This window comes from Somniosus microcephalus, unplaced genomic scaffold (assembly GCF_052327205.1).
Source record: "Somniosus microcephalus isolate GS21.2 unplaced genomic scaffold, FLI_Smic_1.0 unresolved_chr5, whole genome shotgun sequence".
In the NCBI taxonomy this organism is placed as follows: Eukaryota; Metazoa; Chordata; class Chondrichthyes; order Squaliformes; family Somniosidae; genus Somniosus; species Somniosus microcephalus.
Window position 1 is genome coordinate 27,841,292 of NW_028225183.1, and position 13,265 is coordinate 27,854,556.

General features: G+C 45.8%; 1 protein-coding gene across 1 annotated transcript; it reads left to right on the top strand.

Annotated features, from left to right (window-relative positions):
* Window positions 1-2,985: 2,985 nt before the first annotated feature.
* LOC147087778 (putative G protein-coupled receptor 139) lies at window positions 2,986-6,896 on the top strand. Its single transcript, XM_085977832.1, has 2 exons — window positions 2,986-3,055; window positions 5,995-6,896. The coding sequence occupies exons 1-2, from the start codon at window positions 2,986-2,988 to the stop codon at window positions 6,894-6,896; spliced, it is 972 nt and encodes a 323-aa protein (XP_085833958.1).
* The last annotated feature ends 6,369 nt before the right edge of the window (window positions 6,897-13,265 follow it).

Consider the following 13,265-nt stretch of genomic DNA (forward strand, 5'->3'; position numbering starts at 1 on the left):
GCCTTCGAGGGGATGTAGATTCGAGCCACCAGAATGATACCAGGACTAAAGATTTACTTTATGAGGACAGGTTGCATAGACTAGGCTTGCATTACCTTGAAAAATGGCTGATCTAACACAGGAGTTTAACATGCTTCAAATGTTTGATAGGGTAGGCAGAGGGAACCTACTTCCTCCGGCGGGACAGTCCAGAACAAACGGGCATAACCTGCAAATAAGAGCTGGACCGTTCAGGGGTGATGTCAGGAAACACATCCTCACACGACAGGTCGTGAAAATCTGGAAATCTCTGAACGAAAAAACTGTTGAGGCTGTGCGGCAATAATTTTTTCAACACTGAGATGGTTAGATTTTTGTTAGCAAGGGTATTGAAGTTTACAGAGCCAAGTCAGGTAGATTGAGTTAAGATACCGATCAGCCATGATCTTACTGAAAGCGCATCAGGCTAGAGGGGCGGAAAGGCCTTCAGCTTTTCCTACTTCGCTTTGTTCCTTCCTATGTTCCTCGATGGCTCAAAGCACGATGGTCAATTGTGGGGCTGTAGGAGCGCAGATACACAAGCGGCCCAATTAGAAGGAGGAATTAGTTCGGGGAAGGTTTGTATATCAAGAGGAGGACACAGGGACAGGATAGCTGAGCCTTTGAAGGATTGTAACACAAGGAATAAAAATAAACTGCAGGCCTTGGGGGACTTATATCCGATGTAGATCAGCAAGGAGAGCGGGATTTTTGAAAGGGACATAGCGTGGGAGAGAATACTGGCAGCAGAGTTTTGGATCCACACGTGTATGGGCGGTGGAGGATAGTAGCTCAACCAGGTGCCCATTGGTATTGTCGAGGCTGGACGAGACAATGGCATGGATAAGCTTATCAAAATCTGATCGGCTGTAGAAAAAGCGGAGGCGGCGATTCAACAAAGGTGGAAGGAGGTGATCTTCGTTATGGATTGAATGCATAAATTAGAGACAACTAGGTAGCTGAAGGCCATTCTGAGCTAACAGTCATGCTGGGGATTGGTATCGGAGGCTAGGATACAATGTTTGTGGCTGTGTCTATAGATGGTTCCTTTAGCCTTGCCAATGTTTGTTTAGGGAAAATTGTTCCTCATACAAAATAAGACGTGGGGCAACTCATTTTAAAAACAGGGATGAGGTTCGAGTGAATGAATGGGGAGTTAAAACTGGTGTCGTCAATGTACATGTGAAAGCTGATACCATATCTAAGGATGAAAGTTTCAATGGGCAGTATTTAGATGAGGACGAAGAGGACAGCGAGGATAGATCCATGGGAGTCATAACAGGGAACGGTGCTGCAGGATGTGGGGGTTGGGGTTGAGGTGGGGAGATAAGCCATTGCTGTAGATTCTCTGGCTCCAGTCAGAGAGGAAAACATGCAAACAAGCCAGGGAAGTTCCACCAAAAGAGAGGTCAATGACAGAAAAATGAAGAGGCGACGGACTGAAGGAGAGGACGGAAAGTCTGGAGCTGATAAGTGCACTATTGGGGGTTTCAGTGCCACATGACCAGAGGCAATGGCAGAGGCAGGAGATATTATGCAGCTGGAGTCAGTTGTCTCTAGTGATGGGAAGGATATGAGGTCGGAAGCTCAAATCAGGGACGAATGAGGATCAGAAGTTACAAAATGTCGTATTCAGCCTGAGATAACAGCCAAGGAGGGGGATGGAAACGGCGACATGTGTATGGAGTTTGTGGTGGGTCAAAAGATAATGGTTTCGGGTTTTTTAATGTTAAAGTGGAGAAATTCGCAGCTCATGCAAAAATGTTGCAGCCTGATAACACAGTGGGAGTGGAGGGTTGGAGAGAGATGTTGGAGAGCTGGAGCTGGCTGTTGTCAGCAGATATGGGGAAGTTAACCACATGTCTGTAGATGATGTCACAAAGGGAAGCATGTTGACAACGAAGAGGAGGGGCAGGGATGTAATGTTCAGAGACTCGAGAGTTAACGGTGCTGGTGTGGGAAGAGAAACCATTTCTGGAGGTACTCTGGCAACAATCAGATCGGTAAGACTTGACCGAAGTGAGGACAGTCCCACCGAACGAGGCCAGTGTCAGTGGAATGCAGAGATAACGGGTGGGTTTGCTGTAGCTTTGGAGGGGAGGCTGAGGCCTTGGATACATTTAAACCAATGAAAAACATTTAGAATTAAATCATTTTGCAGATTGAGAGGCACTGAGGCTTAGTGAGGGCGAGAGTGAAGGGCGAGTGAGACTCGGGAGGGCTGCCCTTGTACAGCAGAATTTGGCATCGGTTGACATTTATGGAATGTGGTGGTTGAGTATCCAGCTAGGAGTGACCTGGAGCAATGGTGTCAGGAGATGGCACTGTTCTAATTTTATTGCAGTCGCTAACCATTGTAGAATAAACAGGAAAACACCTGCACTAAAATAGCAGAGAGCAATGTCAATGTGGCACGTTCAGTGTCCGCACCCTAATAGCACCCACAGTAATTTCTAGGCTGCAATCCTGAACATGGACTGTAACTGTTCTTGTGCCAGAGACTCCAAGTTCATGTTTTAACTGGGAAGCAGCAGGTACAGGGAGAAACGGGTCTGCCTGTGTCCCTGGATTCAGTGTACAATGCGGCGAATTCGGTTAACATTTATAAATGATTTGGCAGGAGTGAATATGGTCAAAACAATTACATAAAAATTGTAAATGAAGCGGCTCATTATTGTTGGATCTGACCTGTATGAGCCAAGCTTCCAGCCTTATTCCCCCGAGAGTTTCGATTAAGAAAATGTCCTGGACTTTGAGATGTTTGTGTTTCATCCAGCACGTTATTAACATCGGGGTCGAAGGTCATGATGTAATGTGTTTGTTCAAGTGACTGTAACTAATAGCAATGATCAGGGGTATAACCGTGTCAGTGGAGACTTATAAATCAGGGCCCATTGGAATGGATCAGCTCAGATTGCCTGCCGGAGCTGTGGGTTCCACTCCACCAAAGCTGTGCTTCTCACAGAAATGGGATATCCAGTAATCTATCAGATAGAGGACATTTACTATCCTGTTCTTGCGGCCGTTGGAGTTCCTGGTAGGCCTTTATCCTAGCTGTCAATGATGTAAATCGGTGTTAATTCTGCTGCTGGACTGGGTAATGCTTTACTCGCTGCCACCTGTTCTGTCCAATCAGTGGAATGACGGAAATCTCTTTTGGTGTTGCAGCCGCTGCTTCAAACTTGTGATCAACTTTGTTCATCGAACCTTGGCATTGTTACTGGCTTATTCTCTGTACTGAATATATTGAAATCAGGTGTCTGGGCAAAGAGCCGGATTCAGATAATCGGGAACAGTTAATATTGTCATGTTGTGGAACTAACATGCTCTGGAACATTTTTTCTTGTATGTGCTTTCAGTGACTGAATATGAGACAGCTCACGGTCTGTGTTACAAGGAGGCTGCAAAATGTCCCCCCTCCCCGGTAACATGGTTCACTTTAACTGGGATTTCAATGTGTTTATTGGTTATCACTTTTGTGAAACATAATTTCACTGTGTGTGTATCTGACGCTGCTTCAGAGGCCTGGCGACTGAACTGATTTTGCTGCTGACACTGTCACATCACCTTCTCTGCTTCAGTGTGGAAGGATTCAATGACTGTCACTGGACCTCATTTTAAAATTGAATGTTTTGTGGTTATGTTGTATCAGTTTGCACTGTTTCAGTTGGAATCAGAAGCCCTTCTATTGACCTGGAGATTATAAGGAGCAGCAGTGATTTTGGAGTTTTGTTAATTGAACAATCGCGCCATCTAATGCTGTACTTTATAATTACAGAGAAGGAACTTCAATTATTGTGAGGTCTAACTGGAAGAGATATTCGACTCTGTTTATTGCATCCATTGTAGACGAAATGAACAGTGTAGGGAACAGTTGGCGACTTGGGTGATCTGTAGAAACATTAAACTATTCACAGAGGCTTCACCATGGAACATATTGGGGCAGTAATTCCTCCCCAAACGCGTGACTACGGAAGGGGTACTCACGCGTCTGGCCGGAGGAAATGCTGGTTTTCAGCATGCGCAGCGCATGCGCTGAAAACCGGCATTTCCTCTCCTCTAACCCAAGAGGTGAAGAGGCTAGCGTGTGCACTGTAGGGGGCAGCGCGTGCGTCATGGATTTCCTATCTTTTGGGGGATTTGCGCATGTCTAAAGGCCTCCGGTCTTTACGCTTGTAAAAAGCGCACGTAAGTATTTTTTTTATATGTAAGTGGTGTTTTAGTGTAATTTAGAATTTTTGTCCCACAGTTTTATTATTTTAAAGAATCTACAATAAGATAAGTTAAGTTTTAGACCCTTTTTATTAAAAATTTATTTTTTTCAAAAAAAAAAATGATTTTTTAAATTATTTTTTTTAACTTATTTATAATTAATTTAATGATTGGGATGTTTTTTAAATTTTTATTTAAAGTTTAAATAGTGTTTTGGGCCCCCGTAGTTTTCATGAGTTTGAGAGTTCTTACTCTTAAACTCATGAATGAGCCTTCCCCTCCCCTGATTGGTTGTACAGTGCTCACCTGATCCCAGCCGGCACATCGCACTAACTACGCCGCTGGATCAGGTAAGTACTGCGCGCTGACATCTGAACTGGGCCTGTCACAGGAAATGCAAGCAGGCCCGGGCTTCAGATGTCAGCACGCAGGGTGAGTGCAGATCGGGGGCTTGCACGCGCGGCAAGCCCCTGACACCAAGTTCTGGGCCATTGACTCTGAGAATAGGATCGTAGATCTCGGTGATGGTGAACAGCATGCAGGTGGAGGGTGTTACGATTGAATCCGATGTGAAAATGATCTTTGGCAAAGAGAGAACAGAGTATGCGGAAGGGAGAAGGCAAGAGAGAAGCAAATGTTGGAGCGAAAGTGAGAGAGTTAGAGCTGTTGAAACTTCGAGTACAATTAACAGTAAATGTGACTTCAGGGTTTTATTAAGGTATTGCCAGATTGGGTGAGATTTTATTGTTAGACTGGCTTCGCTGTGTTTATCCTCAGGTCCTCAGTCTGTTTTGGTGAATGTTCTTTTTCTTTACCTTATGCCTTAATAAACAATATTAATTCAATTGATTTCAAGAATAGGATCCATGATTTATTGATCATAAAGAATTATTGAAACAGCGTAATTTAAGCGCTCTGCATCAGTTTTATTCAATAAAAATGAGTTTGAATTAAATTGAATATGATGTAATTGAATCTGCTGTGTAAATTTATTGACAACATTTTATACCCAACGAGCTGTTCCTTGACATCAGTAACCACAGATATTACTGGTTGAATGCATTAGTTGAGTTGTTACTGGAATCTCTGAAATAGATTTCCTTTAACACTCTGCTGCAGTCTCTCCCTGTCAATCCCAGCCTCTCCTCCCACTGCATTGATTCCTCTGTTTCCTCATCTGTTGCTTCAGTTTGTCCGTTGTCCCAAACCCTATGCTTCTGACTCCCATCCTAATCCCACCTGACATTTCAATGTCTCCCTCCCAAGCTCACTCACGGGCACGGTCTCCAGCCGTCTCTTCCTACCCGATCCGAAGCCTCAAACTCACCACCGTGTCTCTCGGTCTTTCCCGTTAAGTGTCAGAACCGGTCGGCTCATTAAACCCGGAGCAACAAACCAGCGTCACCTCCCTCTGTCCCCAAACCTTCCTGGCCTTCAGTCTGGAGTCAAATCCGGATTTAACCAGTTAGATTCCGGCTCCCCAAAACCCCTTCTCCCTTCCCCACAAGCACTGCGACGTGATTCGGCCCTTCCCGTTGATCCGGAGCTCAATTTATTCACTTCCTGTATCGATTTCCCAATTCAGAATCGAAAACTTTGTTCCAAGCATTTCTCTGCCCAGAAGCGCTGCCCAGGTCACCGAATCCGTTTCAACCCTTGGATGAAAAAGTAAAGCTGGAAATTTCAGCCAAGATCCTGTCAAACTGCTGCTTTGGCTCCAGGCCTGATCAGCAATTTATCTGCTTCCCTTTCTCTCTCTTACAGTTAACTTGGTGGCGATTGTAATCCTGTGCCGAGGAAAGTGCGGTCTCTCCAAATGTATCACTCGCTACCTGGTGGGAATGGCAGCGGCCGAACTCTTGGTCGTCATCGCTGATCCCATCTTGACCTGGATTGGTCAGATATATTTCCCGTATTCTTTCCTGAAAATTACTCCCGTGTGTAGTTTTATTGCCGTCTTGAGTTTTGCAGCCACAAATGCGGCTGTGTGGCTCACAGTCGCTTTCACCTTTGATCGATTTGTGGACATTTGTTGTGAGAAGCTGAAATCAAAATATTGCACTGAGAAAACGGCGGCTGTGGTTATCGGAACAGTGAGTGTGCTGGGCTGTTTAGAATCTGTCCCCTGGTACTTTACAACTGAACGTGATTTTATAATTGACAATGTTCCCTGGGGTTGTATCTATAAACAGAGCTTCTTTACTTCCCCCGCATTGGCTGCATTTGAGTTGTTTCACCGCATTTTAGCACCTTGTGTCCCGTTCTTTCTGATTTTGCAGCTCAATGCTCTGACCGTCAGACGTATTTTAGCTGCCAGTAGAGTCCGCAGGGGACTGCGGGGACGCAGCAATGGAGAGAATCACAAAGACCCAGAGATGGAGAACCGAAGGAAATCCATCGTTTTACTCTTCAGTATATCAGGCAGTTTTATAGTTCTTTGGATGACACAGGTTTTGTATAATATTTACAGGCGAATTGCAGGTATTCGCTATTATTACTTCGCCTCCGACCCTCTTTTTATCACAGAATCTACAGCAACAATGCTACAGCTTCTCAGTTCCTGCACCAACACTTGTATTTACGCTGTGACCAAGAAAAAATTCAGAAAGGAGCTGAAGAACGCGGTGAAATATCCAATCAAATATATTGTTAAATTAATTAAATGATAGAAAGAGTTGAAGGATTTCAAGCACGATAACTGAATTCCATTCCATAGTCCATTCCTTACACTCCCCACTGGGTGCAAAGTACATTTTATGTTAGCAGCACAGAGCCCTGAACTGACCTTAAATCTGATTCTGGTATTTTATTTTATTGATGATCTGACCTTTTGAGGCGGGACTCGCTCTGCTAACGACCCATGAATTGTTTCTCGAAATGGCAGCACAGAATATCTCAGCTGGACTTCCAGTTAATGGCCGCCCTGCAGCGACCAGAAAATGGGCAAATCCACCAATCACAGTCGCTGCTGTGGGCCTGATCAGAGCTCTGTACTGCACGTAACTGGAGAGACAGAAGGACATAGATGCCTACATAGATACACCGATAGATAAATATATATATAGATAGATAGATAGATAGATAGATAGATAGAGATATAATTTATAAAAATGTATATTTCATGTTTAACTGTGTTTTTTAAGTGATCCCATTCATGCTTTTGAGAGATCCGTGCGTAGATTCCTGACAAAAGTGTGAAAGGGATTCCCTTCTTTGATTGGTTCCCCATGTTACACGTGATCCCAGGGGCGCTAGAGAATCGCACAAGCCCCTGTGTTACCATGGGTATCTGCACTTTCGTCCAGCAGAGGCCCAGGAACTGCTCTCTGAACCCGGACTGGGTCACCCCATAAATAAATATGTCTGTGCTGCAAATTAAACACCGCAGCATAAATCCGAATTGTCGAAAGATATGTAAAGAATTATTGTATAAACTGGGATTAGTTCCTGTAATGCTATAATATAAGAAATTTATAACATATACCAACCACAGAAGTATGAAGCTGCCAGATATGGTGAAGAGTAAAATCACAGACTTCCTTCTGCACTCCATCTCTGGGTCACTGCGATTCTCTCCCTTGCTCTCACCCCTCAGTCCCTTACAGATTCGACTGGCCACTAAAATGTGCCTGACTTTTAGAGCGTTGTGCAACAAAATTAAAGCGAATGGAAGCAATGGGGTTAAAACCGTATTAAACCAGTCAAATCCCACCCGTCCGGGAAGAATAAAATAGCTTGGCTTTACAGTACAGAGCCGCGGTACATTGTCAATTATAGCTCCAGGTACAAATGTAAAGTAGAAGGGAACGTTTTTGAATCAGTGCAGACTGCAGGTTGTTGCTAGAACGACAGCCGCAGTTTTCTCGCTGCAATATTTTGCTTTGAGCTTTTGCCAACAAATAGCCAGAAATCTATCAAAGGAGAAAGTGATGGTGTACCAGACAGAACACTCTGTGGCTGCACGAGACAAGACAATGATATCACTGCACACAGGGGTGATGTCGAGGAAAAATCCCAGGAAATAATATGACATCAGTGATAATTACCAGTTGATCCGCCGCTGCCATGGCTACTAGGTAGCGAGTGGTGCAGGTGGAGAGTCCGCACTTTCCCCGGGACAGGATCACAACCACCACTAAATTAACTGTAAAAAAGGGAAGGGAAAAGCGACTCGAAATTATTGATCAAACATTATCCGTATCTGAGGCCAGACAGGAAGGGCTGGATGTTAGCCCGCAACAGTCGGTGGGTTGTGGGTGGGTCAGAAGTTAAATTTTTAAAAATGTATATCTTCCCAACCCTAACCATCCCCCTTCCCGGTATAATGGAGTCGGGACAGGGGCCAAACTGCTAACAACTTCCAGAAGGCGGGTTGGCAATTTGAATATTTTAATGAGGCTGACAGACTCTGATTGAAATAAAAACAGGAAATGCTGGAAATACTCAGCAGGCCAGCCAGCATGTAAGGAGAGAGAAGCAGAGTTAACTTTTCAGCTCAATGATCCTTCGTCAGAACTGGGAAAAGTTGAAGATGGAACAGGTTTATAAGCACGTGTGGAAGCAGGGAAAGGCTGAAGGGGAGGAAAGAACAAAAGGGAAGGACTGTGATAGGATGGAAGGCAGGAGAGATTAAGAGACAAAAGGATGATAGTGCAAGGCAAAAGTAGATGGTAATGAGACAAGTTAAGAAACAAAAGATGGCTCTAAATGAAATGTGAATGGCAATGGCAGAATGATCGACAGCTACCATGTAAGAGAGAGAGAAAAAAGTAATGAAAAAAAGATAGGGGCAGAGGTTATGATCTGAAATTGTTAAACTCGATGTTGAGTCCGGAAGGCTGTAAAATGCCTAATTGAAAGATGAGGTAATGTTCCTCGAGCTTACTATGAGCTTCATTGGAACAGTGTCAGAGGCCAGGGACGGAGAGGCCAGGGTGGCAGTGGAGCGGAGAATTAAAGTGAGAGGTGTCCGGAAGCTCGGGGTCCCCCTTATGGACTATTTGGTGTTGTTCCACAAAGCAGTTACCAATCTGCATTTGGTCTCCTCCGTGTAGAGGAGATTACATCATGAGCAGCGAATAGAGTGCACTAAATTGCAAGAAGTACAAGGAATTTGCTGTTTTACCTGGAAGGAGTGTTTGATGCCCTGGACAGTGGGCTGTGAGGAGGTAAAAGGGAATGTGTTGCATCTTCTGCGCTTGCACGTGAATGTGCCAGGCGAAGGGGAAGGGGTGCTGGGGGTGATAGAGGAGTGGACCAGGGTGCCTTGGAGGGACTGGTCCCTTCCGAATGCTGAAAGCGGAGGTGAGCGGAATATGTGTTTGGTGGTGAGAACACGCTGGAAGCTGCGGAAATGGCGGAGGATGATCCATTGAATGTGCCGGATGGTGGCATGAGAGTTGAGGTAAAGGGAAAACCTATGGTGCTTCCGGGAGAGACGGGCAGGGGTGAGGGCAGAAGTGCGGGAAAAGGAATGGACTCGGTCACGGGCAGTGTCAATCGCAGTAGAGGGAAATCCTTGTTTGAGGAAAAAGGAAGAAATGTTGGAAGCACTGGTGCGGAATGTGGCATCATCAGAGCAATTGCTGCGCAGAATGGAATAGAGTCCTAACAGGAAGAGTGGTGGGAGCAAGTGTAGTCCAGGTAGCTGTGGGGGTCAGTGGTCTTATAGTGAATATTTGTCAATAGCCTATCACCAGAGATGGAGACAGAGAAGTTGAGGAAGAGAAGGGAAGTGTCAGAGCTGGACCATGTGAATGTGACGGAAGGGTGGAAATTATCAGCAAAGTGAATGAACATTTCTAGTTCAGGGCGAGAGCAGGAAATTGGCACTAATAAAGTCATCAATGTACCGGAAAAAGAGGTGAGGAAGGGGACCTGAGTAGGACTGGAACAAAGAATGTTCCAGATATCACTTGTAAAGGCAAGCATAGGTAGGACGCGTGCGGGCTCCCATAGCAACACCTTTAATTTGGAGCAAGTGAGTGGAGTCCAAGGAGATGTTGGTCAATGTGAGAACAAGTGCAGCCAGGCGGAGGAGTGTGGTGATGGATGGGAACTTGTTGGGTCTCTGTTCAGGGAAGAAGCAGAGAGCCCGAATGCCATCCTGTTGGGGGGTGAAGCTGTAGAGGGACTGGACGTCCAAAGTGAAAAGGAGACGGTTGGGGTCAGGTAATTTGAAACTGATTACATGGCGGAAGGCGTCGGTAGAGTTGTGGATTTAGGGTGGAAGCGAATGGACAAGGGGATAAAAATAGATTCTTGATAGGAAGAGATAAGTTCCGTGGGGCAAATACAGGCTGAAACGTTGGGTCTACCGGTGCAGTCCAGTTTGAGGATCTTGGGAAGGAGGTAGAAGCGGGCTGTGCTGGTTTGAGGAACTATGACGTTGGCAGCGGTGGAGGGAAGATCTCCAGAGGAGATGAGGTCAGTAACAGTCTTGGAAGCGGTTGCTTGATATTATCTAGTGGGGTCCTGGTCCAGGCAAAGCTAGGAGGACGTGTCGAGATTTGCCATTCAGGCACCACTATGGAGAGGTCGGTTCGCCAAACAACAACAGCACCACCATTGTCAGCAGGTTTAATGACATTGTCGGGGTTGGATCTGAAAGAATGGAGTGCTGCCCGTTCAAAGGGAGCTAGAATGGAGTGGGTGAGGGGAGCAGAGTAATTGAGATGGCCGATGTCACGCCGGCAGTTTGCAATTAAAATAATTAGATAGGATTAGAGGCCAGAGGGGGGTGTCTAATTAGAATGAGAATTCCGAAAGCAGGAGAAAGGGTAAGATTTGCGGGGGGAAGACTGCTGGCCCCAAAGTGGGCCCGGAGATGAAGGCTCAGCGCCGTGCCAAGTTCGAAATTCATTGAGGTGCGGGTGTAAGAGGAAGAAGCTCAGGCTTTTGCTGAGGACTGATCGTTCAGAGGCAGAGGGGGGAACGTCAGAGGGGATAGGGTAAACAGGGCAGGGGTGAGATTGGAAGAAGGGATGGGATCAGAGGAAAGTGAAGGGTAGAAGTTTCTGGAGGGGCGTGGTGTCCATGAGTTGTTGAAGCTGACATTTCTTGACACCTGAAAGGAAGAAAAACAGTTTTTTTTTAAAGCAGCGGATGAAGCGAAGGATGAAATGAAGCTGCGGACCAGGACAGCTCTGAGATAAATCAGTCGGTGCTGCTGAAGACAGAGGTCGAGATTGTTCATGTGGCACTGCATGGCGTTCAGGATGGATCTCAAGATACGATGAGAGCAGTGGTTGGAGGAACGCTGAATATCTCGGAGATATCTGAATTCCTTGGTGGATCCATAACATGAAGGGCGGAATTCCAGTTCGATTACACGTGGAGTAAGTCGGAGCAGGATACCATTGCTGAGGATTTGATCTAAACTGTGTTACACGATTAACTCTGGCTTGTCAAAAATCGGCAAATGAAGTGCGGCCCAGACAGCTTGGGGACATTGTACTTGCCATCACAGCACTGTATGTTGGCCAGGAGGCGGAGGAATTCTTCCCCAAGGCCCCACTAGCTCCCACTCCCCTAAGACGAACTCCCATGCAAAGACGCCCGAGTTAAAGTCCCCAAGGTGGAGCGACAGCAGCAAGCAACGTGAAGTGCAGGGTTATGCTTGAAGACTGAGTATTTCTCTCTTTCTCGCTTTTTGCCAAACTTAATTTTTTTGTTTATAGTTTCTAGATTCTCTGTTGTGTAGCGGAGAGTGCTAGTAAACAAGGGCCCTTGATTATATCATTTAATTGTAGTGCCATTAGTGGTATTGATTTAAGTTACTTTAATTTGAATTATTTAAAGGGTAAGTCATGGCAGCGGAGTTCGACCCCTTGGCATGATCCTCCTGGGAAATCACTTATTGTGTCCCTGATGGCCATGTGTGTGGGAAGTGTATCCAGCTGCAGTTTATGGCAGAGCGCTTTGCAGCACTGATAGATACATACTGGACCATTTGCGATGCTGAGCACATCGTGGATAGCACGTTTAGGGAGTTGGTCACACCGCAGATACAGACTGCACAGGCAGGAAGGGAATGGCTGACCGCCAGGCAGGTTAGTAGGCGCAGGCAGGTAGTGCTGAGGTCCCCTGTTTCCATCCCCGTCTCAAACAGCTATACCAATTTGAATATTGTTGGGGCAGATAGTTCATCGGGGGAGGGCAGCAGTAGCCAACTTCCTGGCACCATGGGTGGTTTTGCTGCACAGCAGGGGAGGAAACAGAGCGGGAGAGCAATAGTCATAGGGGACTCTATTGTATGTGGAAAAGATATGCGTTTCTGCGGCTGCAAACGAGACTCCAGGATGGTATGTTGCCTCCCTGGTGCAAGGGTCAAGGATGATCAGCCATGATCACAGTGAATGTTGGAGCAGGATCGAGGGGCCGAATGGCCTATTCCTGCTCCTATCTTCTGTGTTTCTATGTTTCAATGCTACCCCACCTCCCTTTCATTTTGGCCTATCTTTCCTGACTATTGAATATCCCTGGATGTTGAGTTCCCAGCCTTGGCCGCCCTGGAGCCATGTTTCCGTAATCCCAATCATATCATATTCGTTTACCTCTATTTCTCCAGCTAATTCATCCACCTTTTTACGAATGCTCCTAGCATTAAGACACAAAGCCTTCAGGCTTGTTTTTTTAACGATCTTAGATCTTATAGAGTTATTATTTATTGTGGCCATGTTTGATTTAAACACTTGATTTCTCTCTCTGCCACTTCTGTTTTTCTCCAGCCTGTCATTTGCATTTATCCTTGTTTCCCTTTGCTTTGTCTCCCCGCTCAGGTTCCCAACCCCCTGCCATTTTAGTTTAAACCCTTCCACAGAGCACAAGCAAACACACCCTCTAGGACATCGGTCGCGGCCCTGCCCAGGTGCAAACCGTCCATTTTGTTCTGTTCCCACCTTCCCAAGAACTGGTTCCAATATCCCAGGAATTTGAATCCCTCCCCCTTGCACCATTGCTCTTGCCACGTATTCAACTGAAATATCCTTCCATTTCTACTCTGACTAGAACGTGGCACTTGTAGCAATCCTGTG